At 41.1% G+C, this 19,024-nt stretch overlaps 1 protein-coding gene across 1 annotated transcript; it reads left to right on the forward strand.

Moving 5' to 3' along the window:
- Positions 1-748: 748 nt before the first annotated feature.
- On the forward strand, positions 749-19,017 carry ctsa (cathepsin A). The gene is made up of 15 exons (XM_029693010.1): positions 749-864; positions 1,081-1,241; positions 1,542-1,653; positions 2,406-2,456; positions 3,063-3,149; positions 3,545-3,700; positions 8,127-8,218; positions 8,419-8,503; positions 9,712-9,803; positions 14,110-14,188; positions 14,653-14,801; positions 15,322-15,397; positions 16,597-16,686; positions 16,937-17,038; positions 17,762-19,017. The coding sequence occupies exons 2-15, from the start codon at positions 1,081-1,083 to the stop codon at positions 17,843-17,845; spliced, it is 1,416 nt and encodes a 471-aa protein (XP_029548870.1). The 5' UTR covers positions 749-864; the 3' UTR covers positions 17,846-19,017.
- Positions 19,018-19,024: the final 7 nt, after the last annotated feature.

A 19,024-nucleotide genomic window follows, 5' to 3' on the forward strand; every position in this document is an offset into this window, starting at 1 on the left:
CCACAGCCACAAAGTCACATATTTCTACCTATTTCTACAATTTTAAGCCTAACCAATGTCGTGGAAATGCTAATCAATAATGAGGAGAGACAAGGTCAATCACCAATCAGGATATTACTTTATTCAAAACGTATAAATAACATTGATTAATTATTGCAATAATGAAGCTGGGTTGAGTTGAGAGGTCAACGAGCGGATTTGAGCCACAGCATTTTATAGCAAAGGGCATCCTCCTGAATGTTCATGACAAACAACAGATGTATGGAATGGGTCACAAGCTGAGACTTTATATATGAGAAAGTAGTATCCCCAGCCAGATAGCATTTGCCATGAAGACTGTTCTTATTGTAAGGAAACCAGAGTTTATCCCCTAAGACAAGGTTCCCATCTCATCACTGGTACCTCACAGCACAGAAACATCAACTCATTCTATGGCATAAATCAATTGTCAGCTCCAGATACCCCCATCTCAAATGCCCCTCTCAGTTCACACAGACACAATAGAGTTATAAGAACCCTATTCTGTTGCATAAAACAACCATTTGATGTAATAACAATATTATAACATAATCTTGTAATTTCACCCACAACACCACACTGCTAACCTTATGCCTAACCCTAACTTGTTTTTCATGAATTTTTACACTTTAGCCAAATTTTGACTTTGTGGCTGTGGTAACTAGTGACAACCATGTGAGGCCAAACGTCTGCGCAATTTGAAGCGAGTTAATGCGTTGTCATGTGACCAGCTCATCACGAGCTCCAGCCGCAAAAGTGAACACATGACTACTCCTTCCGTGATCTGTGAGTGCATAAGTATTGTGTCTGTTTTGTAGCTACTTACGGCCTAATTCGACGAAAAAGGTAAGTGCCAGTGTTGTTTCACCTCGCTCATTAATAATGCAGTGTACTCAAATACCAGTTTACCCTTGGTTACTTAAATCTTGGCTAGCCTGTTGCAATCACTGTTGACATATTTTCGGACTTTAACCAGCTAACGTTAGATTGTTTTTCAAGTCTAGACGTGTCATAACTTGTTACTAGTAAACTGATTTAAATGTCAGTTAATTTTACTCCCAGATGTTTTATTTGGTGTTGTCCCTGCTGTTCGGAGCCTTGGGGACTCTCGGCGCACCTGAAGCGGATGAAATCAAGTTTCTCCCTGGGCTTCAAAAGCAGCCTAACTTCAAACAGTATTCGGGATACTTCAATGTGGCCGATAACAAACACCTTCACTACTGGTGAGTGGGTAGCCTTCTCTTTTTAGCCATTGTAATGGCTTAGTAGTGTCCTACTAACAAGCTACATATGTATTTCAAACCTAAAGGTAGCATTTTGTGTAGGGCACATGACTTTAACAATGAGGAAGTGTCTTGGTTTGTATGAGGAAATAGCCATACCACGTACAAAGCTTAATTTGACACTCATCCAGCTTATCATTTGAGTAGTTTTGTATTTGAACAGTTCCTCAAGTTATGTCTACAGAATTCATGTGGGACTATGTCCAACACCGCTTCCATTCATGTGAACGTGTCATGCAGGTTTGTGGAGTCTCAGAAGGATCCAGCTGCCAGCCCAGTGGTTCTGTGGCTGAATGGTGGCCCTGGCTGCAGCTCCCTTGACGGTCTGCTCACAGAACATGGGCCTTTCTTGGTAAGGAGAACCCCCCCCCCCCCAAAAAAAAAACTCTCTAGCTGTCTCTTACACTTTAGATTCAGGGATGTATTGTTGTCTCTACCTTTTTGCCCTTTGCTTTTGTCTCTGCCCAATGTTTACCATGCTTTGTTGCTGCCATGCGTTGTTTTAGGTCTCTTGTCGTGATGTGCTTTTGTCCTTCATTTAGAATTAATCCCAGTTCTGTCCCTGCTGGAGGCCTTTTGTTAGGCTGTCAATGTAAATAAGAATTTGTTCTTAACTGACTTGCCTAGTACAATTAAACTAACAGTCTCAGTTTAGACTTCTGGGTTATTTGTTCAGCTGTGACTTAGTTCTGGGTCCATACCTGTTCTCACAAGCCTCGATTTGTTTGAAGTCTTCCCTCTCAATAGGATACCCTCAGCCAAAGCACCACCAACCCTTGCGCTAACTTCACCACACATACCAAAGCAGTTGCAGTTTAAGCACTGCCTTTTCCACATCTTTATGTCCAAATAATCAGTGACAACCCAAACACTGCAACTGCTGCTTGTTATCCTATGCATTCGATCTCGTCGTGACACAATCTTCGGTTTATGCACATTATCTGTCCATGAGAGATTAGATGCTGCTAGTGTAAATGATCAGAGGGCAATCTTACAACTGAAATTAACATTGTCTTCCATTTGCATTGTTTTGGATCAGTTTTGTCTTGTTGCCATGCCAGTGGTTCTGTAATCTTTGAACACAGTCTAATGTTCTCTTTTCAGATTCAGAACGATGGCATGTCACTGGAGTACAACCCCTATTCCTGGAACATGGTTTGTCTCTTTCCTCTAGCATATCTTCCCTGGTCCCAGATCTGTTTGTGCTCTTGCCAACTCCATTGCTGTAGTTGTCAAGTCATTGTTTGATGGCACAGACTGGCACTCACACTAGAAAGATATCTTAGTACCATTCAAAAGTTTGGACACCTACTTATTCAAGGGTTTTTCTTTATACTATTTCTTATGTTGTAGAATAATAGTGAAGACAAGTGTTCAACAAAACTAGATGTATATATTTTTTTTCTCCAAAGTAGCCACCCTTGACAGCTTTGCACACTCTTGCTTTTCTCTCAACCAGCTTCACCTGGAAAACTTTTCCAACAGCCTTGAAGGAGTTCTCTCAAATTCTGAGCACTTGTTGGCTGCTTTTCCTTCACTCTACAGTCCAACTAATCCCAAACCATCAATTGTTGAACACTTTTATTTCATTTTTTGTTTTTGGCTCCTAGGTAATTTCATAGTTTTGCTGTCTTTTCTACAATGTAGAAAATAGTGAAAATAATAACCCTTGAATGAGTAAGTGTCTTATTAACCATTCCAGTGGGTGTCAGTGCTCCATTTATACACATTGAAGAATTATAGCAGCTGTGGTGTTTTTAGATTGCCAACGTGCTGTACCTGGAGTCCCCAGCAGGTGTTGGATTTTCTTACTCAGATGATAGCCACTACACCACCAATGACACTGAGGTGAGTAATCAATATGCACGTTACCTGAAGAACCACTGTTTAACAAGTTAGGTGACATGTTGAGGAACCCAGGACCTGATTGACTTGTGAATTCATTGGGATTGCTCGTAGCCACTTTTTTTTTTTTTTTTTAAGTAACCTAATGTAAAGCCATTTATCAGATGCTTTTATCCAATGTGACTTACAGAATGTGTATGGTGTCACTGTATTGGTGACCCTAACTGGAATTTAACCCACGACCCTTTACCAACTGAGCCTCACAGGACCACCCATCAAGACTGACACAAAGCCAAATGTTTACACATGCATTATGAATATCTGATAGCCATTTGCTATGAGTGGAGTCACTGCTGGGACTGTACATAAGCTCATGGAGTTCTATATTGTTTCTCTAGGTGTCCATGAATAACTACCTGGCCTTGAAAGAGTTCTTCAAAGCCTTCCCAGAGTACATCAAGAATGAGTTCTTCCTGACGGGGGAGAGCTACGGAGGCATCTACATCCCCACCCTGGCAGAGAGAGTGATGGAGGACGCCAGCATGAACCTGCAGGTGAGAAAGATGGCCTGCAATCCCAAATGCCACCCTATCCCATGATCAAAGTAGTGCACTCAATGGGGACTGGGATGCATCTGTAGGACTTCTTCCCTTCAGTAACTCTCGTCCCCTGCCAAATCAGAGTAAATTGAATGAGTAAAATAAGTAGTTGTTGGCCTATTTGCGTGCAAGGTTGAGCTGGCTTCACTGTAATGCCTGTCAATCAGCCCCTCCTGATCTAGGAGGTTGAGTTACCATGGGTAGAAGGAGAAATCAAGTTGTATGTTTGGAAACGTCTACTAGCCAGACATGCTCCCCCATTGACCGTTGTCACATTGCAGGGGTTTTCCTCAATACTGGTCTTTGAGGACAGGCTAAACAAGCAGAAAGCATAATGCGCACCACTGTTTAAAATTGTTTGTCATTGTAATAGCACTTTTAGTTGTGGTACATTTTCACCTACTAAATCTTAAGTAAGAATGTATGTTTAATGTTTTTCCTCCAGGCTAATGTAGGTAATTTCATAGATTTATTTTCAGGAGGTCTCCTAATCATGCTGTCTGTTCATAACCACATTCATGTAAAGCTTAGAGGATCATTTTAAATACTGTTGCAGTTTAATGGCTACAGGTTCATCTGGCTCATGATGGGAAGTTGCTATAGACCACCAAGTGTTAACAGTCTATCGGTTTATCACACATTATCCAAAGGTTTATTTTCTGGGTAATTTCAATATTGACTGCCTTTCATCAAGCTGCCCACTCAAGAAAAAGCTTCAAACTGTAACCAATGCCTCCAATCTGGTTCAGGTTCAGTCAACCTACCAGGGTAGTTACAAACGGCACAGGAATTAAATATTGTATTGATCACATCTTTAGCTTTAAAGCAGTGTCCATAGGATGTAGTGATCACAATATAATACCCATATCTAGGAAAACCAAAGTTCTAAAGGCTGGGCCTAATATAGTGTAGAAGACAACATATGTTTTCTAGTGTCTCTTATGTTGTAAAGAATATTTGCTGACTTGTAATGAGGAGCAACCAGATGTGCACTTGACACATTTATGGAATTGCTTATTCCAGTTACTAATAAGCATACATCTATTTTAGAAAATGACTTTAAAAACGGTTCAATCCCTGTGGATTGATGAGGAATTAGAAAATTGTATGGTTGCGGGATGAGGTGACAGGTATGGCAATGAAGTGGCTGCACAACTGATTGGCAAATAGATCATGTGACTAAACTGAAAAAAATAAGTAATTATACTAAACTAAGAAATCATAGTAAAAAGCATTGGTGCTCCTTGAATGAAGCTTTGGCTCATTAATCACAACCCACTGTTTTCATTGGCGAAATGAGCAAATTTCGACATGCCAGCGACAGGCCAACACTACTACATCAAGTATATTGCATTCAGACCTCTTTTCCCACATTTAGCTACATTATAGTTTTTCTAAAATTGATTGAGAAATGTTTTCTTTAATCTACACACAATACCAAGCAAAAACAGGAAGAAATGTTTAGCAATGTTAGTGTGTAATGTCTACTCTAAGCTTTGTGCAAAGTCAAATAAACTGAATTTCAAGCAGTCAGTAATCTAATGAATTCAGGGCTTGTTAAGTTATACCTAGGCTAAATATAAGACCTGATAATTTAATTATGACTTCCTTGCATTAATCACTGATCTGGCTTTCAAGTCTATGAAAATGCCCTTTATGTTACAAATGTAACTAGAAGCATGCATAATGCTCTTTAACCTATTGTAGCGGGCATTAGGCTATAGAAAACTAACAGGTCTCATCAACAAGTGCTAGTGGTTAGCCAACTAATCTTTTATATTTCAAGTTCAGCTAACTTGGATATATTTGCTAGCTAACAAAGTTCAACAGTTGAATTGTTTTTCAGCTTATTTAGAACCTGACAGACGGCTATGAAATGCTCAAAGTTTATTCACCCAACAATTCAAACGGCTGAATTAACATTTTGCCACCAGCCCGTATGTGTGTATACACACCCTACTTTAGGTGTAGTCTCTAAACATTACATCTTTATTGCTAGGCAGGAAATGTAGTGATGTGGGTAATAAACTGTTCCTTCTCCCTTAATGTGACCTGATCTCAGTCCCCATTCCTCACTAATCCACAGCTCTCAACCTTATCAGTGACTGCGACCAAGTGATTGCCTTTCCCTTACTCAGTCACATTCCTGGCTCATATCCAACCTTAACTGACCCCACCGTATATGTTCCTCTTACATATAACATTAACTTCTGGTGTATCAAGTATTACAATTTAACAATGAAACCAGACTGGCCCTTCACCTTTCCATAGGATACCTGATGTCTAACATGTTATGACTGAACGTAAACGTTCTGCAATCCCCTCTATCCCACAGTGACATGAATAAGGATATATTAGTTTAGAAGTCAGAACCCATCAGGAACACACCTGTCTGTCTCCAACTGTTTGAAAAGCATCTTAGCCTTTCCATATGACCGATTCTGTTGGACCAAGTTAACAGCTTGTCAGAGATGATCTCACAACTTTGTTGGCGTGAGTGGCAGGGGGATGGGCTTGGTGTGTAAACCTTTAAACTGGGCACAATTCTTTTTCAAAAAGCGCTGTAACGCCCACTATCCTAGGCGACCGACCGTCGAGGTTAATCTGCTTTTTTTGGTTTTATTTATTTGTAATAATGGCTATTACAACAATACTGAATGAACACTTATTTTTAACTTAATATAATACATAAATCAATTTGGCCTCAAATAAATAATGAAACATGCTTAAATGATGCCAAAAACAAAGTGTTGAAGGTAACAGTGCAATATGTGCCATGTAAGAAAGCTAACGTTTAAGTGCCTTGCTCAGAACATGGGAACATATGAAAGCTGGTGGTTCCTTTTAACATGAGTCTAAAATATTCCCAGTTAAGAAGTTGTAGTTATTATAGGACTATTTCTCTCTATACGATTTGTATTAAATATACCTTTGACTATTGGATGTTCTTATAGGCACTTTAGTCTTGCCATGTAACAGTATAGCTTCCGTCCCGCTCCTACCTGGGCTCAAACAGGAACACATCAACAGCCACCCTCAAAGCAGAGTTACCCATGCAGAGCAAGGGAAACAACTACTCCAAGTCTCAGAGCGAGTGACGTTTGAAACGCTATTAGCGCCCACCCGCTAACTAGCTAGCCATTTCACATGGGTTACACCAGCCTAATCTTGAGAGTTGGTAGGCTTGAAGTCATAAACAGCGCAATGCATTGCGAAGAGCTGCTGGCAAAACGCAGTAAAGTGCTGTTTGAATGAATGCTTACGAGCCTCCTGGTGCCTACCACCGCTGTCAGACTGCTCTATCAAATCATTGACTTAATTATAACAACACACAGAAATACTAGCCTTAGGTCATAAATATGGTCGAATCCGGAAACTATCATCTCAAACAATGTTTATTTTTTTCAGTGAAATACAGAACTGTTCTGTATTTTATCTAACGGTGGCATCCCTAAGTCTAAATATTCCTGTTACATTGCACAACCTTGAATGTTATGTCATAATTACGTAAAATTCTGGAAAATTAGTTCGCAACGAGCCAGGCAATGAACGCAAGAGCAGTGACACAATTTCATGTTAGCAGGCAATAGTAACTAAATATGCAGGTTTAAATATATATATATATATATATATATATATATATATACTTGTGTATTGATTTTATAGAAAGGCATTGATGTTTATGGTTAGGTACATTGGTGCAACGACAGTGCTTTTTTCGCAAATGCGCTTGTTAAATCACCCGTTTGTCGTAGTAGGCTGTGATTTGATGAGAAATTAACAGGCACCGCATCGATTATATGCAACGCAGGACACGTTAGATAACTACACATGGTTGATGATATTACTAGTTTAACTAGTGATTATGTTTTGATTGTTTTTTTTAATAAGTTTAATGCTAGCTAGCAACTTATCTTGGCTTCTTGCTGCCCTCGCGTAACAGGTAGTCAGGCTCCTTGTGGAGTGCAATGTAAGGCAGGTGGTTAGAGCGTTGGACTAGTAACCAGAAGGTTGCAAAACCGAACACTAATCCCTCCTGAACAAGGCAGTTAACCCCTGTTCCTAGGCCATCATTGAAAATAAGAATATGTTCTTAATCTGACTTGCCCAGTTAAAGGTGTAAAAAAAAATCCTGATTTGTTATGAACTTCAAATCGGCCCTAATTAATCAGTCGACCTCTAGTGAAGAGACACTCATACGCACAAGCGCTAGCACACACTCCCTACATGTAAATGGTAGTATTGTTGTATGGGGTTATTATACATTTTGTATTATAGTGGTATAAGTGCCTTAATGTGTTTGGACCCCAGGTAGAGTAGCTGCTTCCTTGGAAGGAACTAATGGTGATCCCTAATACAGACATTTTTTTTTTTCTCCCAGGGTATTGCAGTTGGCAATGGGATGTCAAGTTATGAGATGAACGACAACTCTCTCGTCTACTTTGCTTATTACCATGGACTCCTTGGAACAAGGTACTGTTATTGCGTCTTCTTAATATATCCTGGTCTGAGATCTGTTTGTGCCCTTGCAACTTACATTTTTTGTCAAAGCTAAGCATGCTGGGTGTGATGGCACCAATAGACTAGCACTTAGTCAGGCTCGTTGTTTTTAAGTGAAGCCTACATGCACAGAATGAATGAACACTGGTAACGTGGTTCTGTCTTCCTGGCAGGTTGTGGGGTGACTTGCAGGCCTATTGCTGCGACGGTGGAAAATGTGACTTCTACAACAATCACAACCCCAACTGCTCCAGCAATGTGAGTCCATTTACTATGATTCTCCATTTTTAATACGCCTTGGATTTATTGACAACAGTCTTCGGTCACATTGATTCTCAATGGAAACAAGGCACTAAATTATTAAGTCGATGTATATTCAGTAGTTCCAATAGTTTGTGTAAAATTCTGAAGATGATGAAGACGACTATGAAATTACACTTATGGAATCATGTAGTAACCAAGTGTTTTTAAACAAATCAAAATATATTTGAGATTCTTCAAAGTAGCCACCCTTGACTGTTTTGCGTTCTCTAAATACTTTTTTAAAAGTATTATATTAAGTTAAAATGACTGTTCGTTGTTCATTCAGTATTCTTGTCATTATTACAGAGGTGTGTGTTGTATATTTAATCAGCTTTTTTTGGTCCTCCAATCAGTATTGCCATTGAAAAGCCATAATCGGTCGACCTCTTAAAAACCACCAGTAAGACTTGCTTGGGCCAAGAAACACGACTAATGGACATTAGACCTGTGGAAATCTGTCCTTAGGTCGGGTGAGTCAATTAGATTTTTGGTTCCAACCGCAGTGTCTTTGTGAGGCGCAGAGTAGGGGAACGGATCTTCGCATGTGTGGTTCACACCATGAAGCGTGGGGGTGCTTTGCTGCTGAGTCCGATTTTATTTAATTCAAGGCACGCTTAACCAACATGGTTACCACAGCGTTCTGTAGTGGTACACCATCCCATCTGGCTTGCGCTTAGTGGGACGATCGTTAGTTTATTTTCAACAGGACAATGACCAAAACACCTCCAGGCTGTGTAAGAGCTATTTGACCAAGGAGAGTGTGGGTGCTGCATCAGATGACCTGGCCTCCACAATCCCCTGACCTCAACCCAATTGAGAGAGTTTTGGGTGAGTTGGACTGCAGAATGAAGGAAAAGCAGCCAGAAAGTGTTCAGTGTATGTGGGAACTCATTCAAGACTGTTGGAGAAGCATTCCTCATGAAGCTGATTGCGAGAATGCCAAGAGTGCAAAGCTGTCATCAAGGCAAAGGGTGGTTACCTTGAAGAATCTAAAATATGTTTTGCTTTAACACTTTTTGGTTACTACATGATTCCATAAGGGTTCATAGTTTTGATGTCTTCACTATTAATCTACAATGTAGAAAATAGTAAAAATAAAGAAACCCTTGAGTAGGTGTCCAAAGTTCTCTGGTACATATATTAATTTTATCTTTAACACCTAGCTTAATGAGGTGCAGGATGTTGTCTACAATTCTGGACTGAACATCTACAACCTGTATGCCCCCTGTCCTGGAGGAGTTGGCAAGAGGGTCGGGTAAGACCAGTTACTTGACAGATTTCACTGTCTTCACACAAACGGCATAACTGCTTCTACATGAAAAGGCACTAAAGAAGAGTTTGAAGTTGGGGTCAATTAAATTCGGGAAGCAAACATTTGAGTTATTTTGGAATTAGATGTTCTGTTTACTTCCTGGATTGGACTGTACACCCTACCCTGCTTAATACACAAGCTATGGTAATTAAACTGAATCTCAGACCTGAGGCATATCCTACAATTTTAGGTAATGTACTCTGTTTTCTAAAGCTAGCCAGCTTCAGTTAGCTTCACATTCCAGCTCGGGCTTCAGCCATACTACTACGGTGGTTATTACTCGTCCGCCTGCCGCTAACTCTAGCAGGCGCGTACATGTTATGCATGCTAGTCGAACGCCCAACTCTTCATTGGGACCATGTGAAACTCCCATAAATTGATAAGTCAGTGCCGCATTGTAATTTGTGCTGAAATCAAAACGAAACACCAACTTGCAAATTCAGCAGGCTCTGGTGTGAAATAGGCTCTTAGACGTGCTGGCTTTATTTTATTGTCAGTGTATTGCTTATCAATTCACACGCAATACATAGCGATATTTATTTACTGTGCGTGAAATGCATTGTCATTTTAAAACCTGTATTTAATCAGTCATCTTCCTCATATGAAGTGGCTTCTGAAGCCATCTTTACGAGTGACGGTTGTGATTTCATTGGTCGCAGCTCACACTTCATTCAGGATAGTTGGTGTGCCCGGCAACGGGTTCATTCTGAAGGTTTCGTTGCCATAGAAATATACCTGTTAGAAAGGTGAACCACTTGGTATCGGTTGAATTCCGAGTTGACCAAAGTTGCCTTTAACTCTTACCATGTCTGTAAACGTCCCTTTTTCAGGATCCTGTCTTTCAAAGATAATTCATAAACTTCACCGATCTTAATTGTAAAGGGTTTAAACACGTTTCCCATGCTTGTTCAATGAACAATTAATGAACATGCACCTGTGGAACGGTTGTTCATTACACTAACAGCTTACAGACAGTAGGCAATTAAGATCAGTTATGAAAACCTAGGACACAAAAGGCCTTTCTACTGACTCTGGGAAAAACGCCAGAAGAAGGATGCCTAGGGTCCCTGCTCATCTGCGTGAACATGCCTTAGGCATGCTGCAAGGGGGCATGAGGACTGCAAATGTGGCCAGGGCAATAAATTGCAATGAGATGCCGAAGACAGTGCTACAGGACGGACAGCTGATCGTCCTCGCAGTGGCAGACCACGTGTAACAACACCTGCACAGAATCGGTACATCCGAACATCACACCTGCGGTACAGGATGGCAACAACAACTGTCTGAGTTACACCAGGAGCGCACAGTCCCTCTATCAGTGCTCAGGCTGTCAGCAATAGGCTGAGAGGTAGGACTGAGGGCTTGTAGTCCTGTTGTAAGGCAGGTCCTCACCAGACATCACCGGCAACAACGTGGCCTATGGGCACAAACCCACCGTTGCTGGACCAGACAGGACTGGCAAGAAGTGCTCTTCACTGATGAGTCACGGTTTTGTCTCACCAGGGGGATGGTCAGATTCGTGTGGAATTAGCGTTACGCCGAGGCTTGTACTCTGGAGCGGGATCGATTTGGAGGTGGAGGGTCCGTCATGGTCTGGGGCGGTGTGCCACAGCATCATCGGACTGAGCTTGTTGTCATTGCAGGCAAGCAATCTCAACGCTGTGAGTTACAGGGAAGACGACATCCTTCCTGCAGTCTCATCCTGACATGACCCTCTAGCATGACAATGCCATACTACTCGTTCTGTGTGTGATTTCCTGCAAGACAGGAATGTCAGTGTTCTGCCATGGCCAGCAACGAGCCCGGATCTCAATCCCATTGTTGGTTCCCAGACCCCCCCCCCCCCCCCCCCCCCAGAAATGTCCGGGAACTTGCAGGTGTCTTGGTGGAAGAGTGGGTTAACATCTCAAGGCAAGAACTGGCAAATCTGGTGCAGTCAATGAGGAGATGCACTGCTGTACTTAAAGCAGCTGGTGGCCACACCAGATACTGACTGAGTTTGACCCCCCCCCCCCCCCCCCCCCCCCCCCCCCCCCCCCTCCTTGTTCAGGGACACATTCATTAATTTCTGTTAGTCCCACGTCTGTGGAACTTGTTCAGTTTGTCGACTCTTATGTTCACACAAATATTTACATGTTAAGTTTGCTGAAAATAAACAGTTGACAGTGGACGTTTCTTTTTTTGCGGAGTTAGGTATAGGGCTCTGCATACAGTAGGTCCTAACTCTTAAAAAAAAAAAAAAAAATTGGTCACATACACATGGTTAGCAGATGTTAATGCGAGTGTAGTGACATGCTTGTGCTTCTAGTTCCAACCATGCAGCAATATCTAGCAAGTATTCTAACTTTCACCACAACTACCTTGTACATATAAATACACTGCTCAAAAAAAGGGAGCACTAAAATAACACATCCTACATCTGTTGTATATCCCATTTGCACAACAGCATGTGAAATTTATTGTCAATCAGTGTTGCTTCCTAAGTGGACAGTTTGATTTCACAGAAGTGTGATTGACTTGGAGTTACATTGTGGTGTTTAAGTGTTCCCTTTATTTTTTTTGAGCAGTGTGTATATGGATGAGCGATGGCATAGGCAAGATGCAGTAGATGGTATAGAGTACAGTATATACAAATGAGATGAGTAATGTAGGGTATGTAAATATTAGTGGCATTGTTTAAAGTGGCTAGTGATAAAATGGATGTAATAAAACATTTTAAATTAATTGGCTAGATATTTGAGTCAGTATGTTGGCAGCAGCCACTCAATGTTAGTGATGGCTGTTTAACAGTCTGATGGCCTTGAGAAAGAAGCTGTTTTTCAGTCTCTCGGTCCTCACTTTGCTGCACCTGTTTTGACCGCACCTTCTGTATGATAGCGGGGTGAACAGGCAGTGACTCGGGTAGTTGTCCTTGCTCTTTTTGGCCTTCCTGTGACTTCGGGTGGTGTAGGTGTCCTGGAGGGCAGGTGGTTTTACCCCACATATGTAGTTGTCTTGGCTATCATTAATGTTATGATATTTTTATCAAATCGCGTAACTGTTTAATTATTATGATTTTAATTAATCCTGTAGCAATTAATCTATGCAGAGCCATATATGTGGTGAGAGAAGTTACTATAGGGCTCTGCATACAGGAGGTCCTATGTCATGACTCGGGTTCAGATCTGAAGGATCAGGTTACAGTGGGTCCGCTCAACAGCGCCCTCTCCCACAGAGGGGAAGAGGGGTGAAGCTGCCCATTTTATGACAGTCGTAAATACCTGCAGGGAAACTCGCCCACTCTCAGAAATGGAAGTTAAATCTCTTTGTTAAATCCCACAGAGAGCCGTTGCATCATGGTAACATCCAAAGGTTGAATAACAATATTTCTGTATTCCAAACAGTTGGAAGGGTCAGTGGGTACTTAAAACAATGATATTGAATTCATTACTAATTTGTGGAGCAACTAAGGACAGGAGTCTGAATGTGTATATTTCCCAGTGATCAGATTCACATCATAACGTTGGGGAATTTATGATGAAATACAAAACGTAATGTTGGCCTTCTAAATGAGAGAAATGGTTTTCCATTTGAAAAATTAAGTCAGTGGCCACGCCCACGTGAGCACAGACATTACAAAAGGAGTGAACACCCTTTCTTTCGAATGAGCAGCTGTTCATGTGCAAAGTATAAGCATTTCCATGAGCCTAGTTCTCAACTGTATGTAATTCGTCCATTCGGTCTTACCCGCCCTCTGTCCCCACCCCTTTCAATTGTCTACCAAGTCATCATAGGGTTTAGTCCACAAGGGAATTTGCATTGCATTTTGTAGTAATCAATGTAGAAGCTATTCTGTGTGATTATTTATTTACTAAGCCAATTTGCATATCGCTGATTCATAATTTATGCTAGGGTTTGTGCAGATAAGGATTTAACGACATTCGGAATGAGACGGGTCAAATGTAACAATTAATTGATGACTAAAAGACTTTACATTTAAGAGTTAATTCAGAAAACGGTAACTTAAACTTGTGGTGCCCCAAGACTGCTAATGAGTTAACTTCTTAGGGCTAGGGGGCAGTATTGAGAATTTTGAAAAAAATGTGCCCATTTTTAACTGCCTCCTAAACCAACTCAGAAGCTAGAATATGCATATTATTGTTCAGGTTTGGATAGAAAACTCTGAATTTTAGTAGGTGTCCCTCTTCTACTCCAGATGTATTAATGTCCTCTTGCTTTCTTCTCTGACGTGTTGATGTTCTCTGTGCAGCATTGACAATGGGCACCTGGTTATTCGAGATCTGGGTAACAGTTTCATTAACCATGAATGGACTCAACTCTGGAACCAGGTAAATTAACTTACTGTAAAGGAATACTTTGGGCTGAGTTTTCAATTGTGCCTTTTCAAATCTTTGGATGTTCACAATCTAGCTGATTTGTTATAATTATGTATTAGCTGTTCAATGGTAATTTTTAGTTTATGGTATTTTACCAGTCCCTTAGTTAGAATTTCTCAGGTTGGGTGTATATACTCCATCAAGCGGTCTCTGTAGCAGAACATAAAGAGCAAGCATAGATTCAACATACATGTACCAAAATATCCATAAGGAGCCCATCTGTACGATGCATGATTACATCATAGTATGTCTAGTGCAGGGTTGATCAAGGGCAGAGAATATATTCTGACTGCAAATCAAGTCTTTCATTATGAATTTTAAATTCTAATCCTTCTGACTTCAATTCAAATTGACCCCAACCCTGGTGTAGGAGACTGTATATCTGACCTTAGTTGCGTACCTCTCCGATCTCGTAGAAGCTGAAGGGTGTGGCATCTCTGTACAAGCTTGTGAGGCTGGACCCTCCCTGCACCAATTCTACCCCGTCTACCTTGTACCTCAACAACCCCTACGTCAAAACAGCCCTCCACATCTCCCCCTCTGCTCTACCCTGGGTGATATGCAGGTAAGTGATGACGTTATGTTGGATACAAGGATGAGGAGACTTGACTCACGGCTATCTAATGTTCAGAGGGTAGGTAATATGGTCAAGATGCAGGTCCTACATCCAGGTCTTGACACAGAGGCCTTTAACCCCTTTACAGGACAAGGTGTTGTGGGTGGGTTTATACTCTAGATTACCTAGGAGAATGTATTTTATTTTTTTATTTTGATAGTATTACAGAAATTGGTATTGTGAGTGGGGCAGCGCTGCACTCTTGGTTACTCATTCACCCAAGTTGTTGGAACCTGTAATTTTGGGTCGGCACGATAGTGTGAAAAGGGTTTCACTGAGTGACTGGGGCCAATAAAAGGTGATTGGTTCGCAGAGCAACAAACGTCCGTTGGGTTAAATTGTTTAATTTATAACAGTGCCATTTTGTGGTTCAGACTTGACCTGTTTTCCCCCATCACTGCATCAATATAAATAACTGTAGGTTTAGGTCTTGCGCTCTCTGGACTATTTGTGTTCTCTGCTGTTACAGTGCTGAGGTGAATCTAAACTACAACCGCCTGTACATGGACGTGAGGAAGCAGTACCTGAAGCTGTTGGGAGCTCTGGTGAGCTTGTTACACTATTTTCTTCCATATACTGTTTGAGCTTGCCTGGAACAATGGAGCCATTATGATTGTTCTAAAAGTGCAAACCCTGCACCACATATGGCACTCCAGGCAGGCTTCATCACTTAAGGTGTGTGTACATGCATCCAGTACCAGTCAAAAGTTGACACCTACTTATTCAAGTTTTTTTGAATAGCAGTGAAGACATCAACTATTGCCACTCCTAGGGAGAGTAGCAACAGTGCTGAACTTTCTCCATTTATAGATGTCTTACCGTGAACTGATGAATATCAAAGCTTTTAAAGATACTTTTGTAACACTCGCATCAGGCAATGCTTCTTGTGAATAACAAACTCACATTTTATAAGTTATAGGGCAGCTCTAATAACATCTCCAATCTATTATTGATGCGTTTTCTTCGCAGCAATTTGACCATGATGGCCTGATTCACACAGTTGAGGTGTCTGTTACTTGAACTACGTGAAGCATTTATTTGGGCTTCAATCTGACGCTGGTAACTCCAATGAACTTATCCTCTGCAGCAGAGGTAACTGTGGGTGTTCCTTTCCTGTGGCGGTCCTCATGAGAGCCAGTTTCATCATAGCGCTTGATGGTTTTTGCGACTGCACTTGAAGATGCTTTCAAAGTTCTTAATCTTCCATATTGACTGACCTTCATGTCTTAAAGAAATGGACTGCATTTCTGTTTGCTTATTTCAGCTGTTCTTGCCATAATATGGACTTGGTCTTTTACCAAATAAGTTTACCTTCTGCATACTACCTTGTCACAACACAACGGATTGGCTCAAACGCTTTAAGAAAAAAAGAAATTCCACATTCGCTTTAACAAGGCACCCATGTTAATTGAAATGCATACCAGGTGACTACTCTTTTACATTTTAGTCATTTAGCAGACGCTCTTATCCAGAGCGACTTACAGTAGTGAATTCATGCATTTTTTTTCCTACCTCATGAAGCTTGTTGAGATGCTGTCAAGACAAAGGGTGGCTACTTTGAAGAATCTCAAATATAACATTTTTATTCAACAATTTGGTTACTACATGATTCCCTATTATACAATATAAAAATCCTGGACTGAGTAGGTGTCCACTTTTGACTGGTACTGTATGTGTCTGAACCCAGGTCTGACTGTAATTAGTGGTCTTGGCAGTAGTGCTATAAATGTTTTCTGTCTTGTAGAAGTACAGAGTGCTGGTGTACAACGGTGATGTAGACATGGCCTGCAACTTCCTTGGGGACGAGTGGTTCGTGGAGTCTCTCCAGCAGGAGGTAGGTTAACCTTTTTGCACAAAGTAAAGACACTACATGACCGGATGGAAAAACTGAACAGAAATGAGGCTGCTGGTGTAATGTCCGGTTCTATATGCACCATGGGAAGTTTCCCTTGAGTACAGCTCTAGGATCTGATTCCCCTCTCACAATCAATTTAGTGGGAAATGCTAAACTGATGCAAGATCAGCAACAACTTCTTGTTCTATGCTGTGGCATGACCCTTGACCTCTGGCCCATCTCTCCCCAGGTCCAGGTGAAGAGGAGGCCTTGGCTTTACTACACCGGCAAGAGCCAGCAGGTGGGCGGTTTCGTCAAGGAGTTCTCCAACTTGGCCTTCCTCACCGTCAAGGTAACGATTCAACCAAATAGAAAATTTGACCCTGTGTTCCATCATTACCTGTGACTGTATGGATTTCTAGCTGCAAGGACTATCATTTAGAACAAATTCCATTAACATTCTATACACACACTAAACACTACCCCCCCCCCCTCTCCACTAGTCTCTAGCCTGTTTGTGGATCTGTGGCAAACTAACTCCAGTAGGTAGAGCAATTGTAACCCCAAAATACTTTGTATTAGATCACTGAGCTGAAGGCTAGGCAAGGCTTCAGATCTCAGGCAAGACAACAATTCACAGAACAGTCTTGGTCACCAAACTGCTTCCTCCGGTCTCTTAGACCAAAGGACTAGGGGATTGTTGGAGGTGTTTCTGATGTTTCCGACCAGACAGAAGTCGGTTTTGCTGTCAGGTATACAGTACATTGTAGCCTGCATCCCAATCACTGCAGTAAAAAGCTTTTAACATTCCTGTCTGGGGAAGCAGGTACTGTGGTAAGACACCATTATCTTAACATGTAGCGTCAGAGAATGTCCAGATTTGTGTTCAGTCTTGTCTGGAAAAATACAGGAGCGCTTTAAACCAGGGTTGTGTTCATTAGACACCAAATGGATGAAAACAAACTGGGAGTTCTGTTTTTTTTTCGAAACATTAAAGCGTTTTCCTTTGCGTTCCCTAGTGAACATGACCCAGTTTGACGGGAGAGTGCTAATCAACTTTCTCGTTTATCAACAGGGTTCAGGTCACATGGTCCCCACAGACAAGCCCATCGCTGCCTTCACCATGTTCTCTAACTTCATCAAGAAACAGCCCTACTGATCTGAACTAATCCTTTTGCCTGGTCCCACATCTGTTTATGAATTTTGTCAACCATGGGATTTGGCTAGTTTTACAGCAGAAGCTGATCTGGGACCTGCTGTGAACAAAAGCTGTATAATTTGATTTGCACTAGTTTATGATGAAAAGCACTGGCTTGTACCCAAAGACCACTGACATAACCTCCAAGTGTTTTGTTAGCCTGGTCCCAGATCTGTTTATGCAGTTTTGTCAACCATGGGAGTTGGCTGGCTATAGAGCAGAAGCTGATCTGAGACCAGGGCTAGTGTTTTGTATGGTGTCTGCCTCAGACATTTGATTCTGCTGAGATTGAATCCAATAGGAGAAATTAAATCATTTAATATTCACTCACATTGGCTTGCTGTTTGCACTGGGTATATATTTAGCATTCCATGAGACGGCAGGCAATTGTGGGGTGACGCTTTAAGTGAAATTCACTTAGTCTCTCATTGCCATCAATGGGGGACTAAGTTGTTCTACCGACCTTTATTATAATGACAAAATGAAACCTTAGTCCAAATATTATGCTCGATTGTATTTTTTTTTTTTTGTAATTAGTCAATTATCCCATTAAAGATGCACCATGCAGAAACCACTTCCTGGTTACTAACATTATAATAGTTTTGTCTGACAAGGGTTGACATAATGAGCAGGTAGTGTAGATCATTGTACCATGTAAACCGCTGTGAATTCTTTTCAATAACCAACTTGTTTTGTACACAAGCTTCAAAGTAAGATGCAAAAATGGAACTTAAGACCAGGATGTATAGAAATGGCGCACATGGAACTGATCTATGCTTCTTAGACTTGCTTTTAATGAGTGACAGATCTATAATGCACATTTCTGTGAATTTGGTTGGGTCACCCGAAGTTCATATTGCAGCTTTAAGTGGAAGTTCAGCTATTAAATAGGATTTGCCCCTAAAATACCTGCCTAGGGAGTTTCTGTTCACTGTCAGGAATTCTTGTCTTTTGGAAGATAACACCTAGATGTGCTCTAAGTCATTAAAATATAATTATCTCAAGTTGTTACTAGTGCCTCATCACAGAAATGAATACTGTAATCACTTTGATCAAAAGGGAACATGTCTATGCTTAGCTGTATTCACATTGTTTCTGCCATGGTTTTATAATAAAACTTGACCAATTTTGTATACTTGT

Source organism: Salmo trutta, chromosome 16, assembly GCF_901001165.1.
Source record: "Salmo trutta chromosome 16, fSalTru1.1, whole genome shotgun sequence".
NCBI classification, from domain to species: Eukaryota; Metazoa; Chordata; class Actinopteri; order Salmoniformes; family Salmonidae; genus Salmo; species Salmo trutta.

Excerpts from the sequence above, each read along its gene's own strand:
- ctsa (XM_029693010.1), top strand. The coding sequence starts at position 1,081 with ATGTTTTATTTGGTGTTGTCCCTGCTGTTCGGAGCCTTGGGGACTCTC. Across the intron at positions 2,457-3,062 it reads ACCCCTATTCCTGGAACATG|ATTGCCAACGTGCTGTACCT; the intron begins GTTTGTCTCTTT and ends TGGTGTTTTTAG. Across the intron at positions 3,701-8,126 it reads ACGCCAGCATGAACCTGCAG|GGTATTGCAGTTGGCAATGG; the intron begins GTGAGAAAGATG and ends TTTTTCTCCCAG.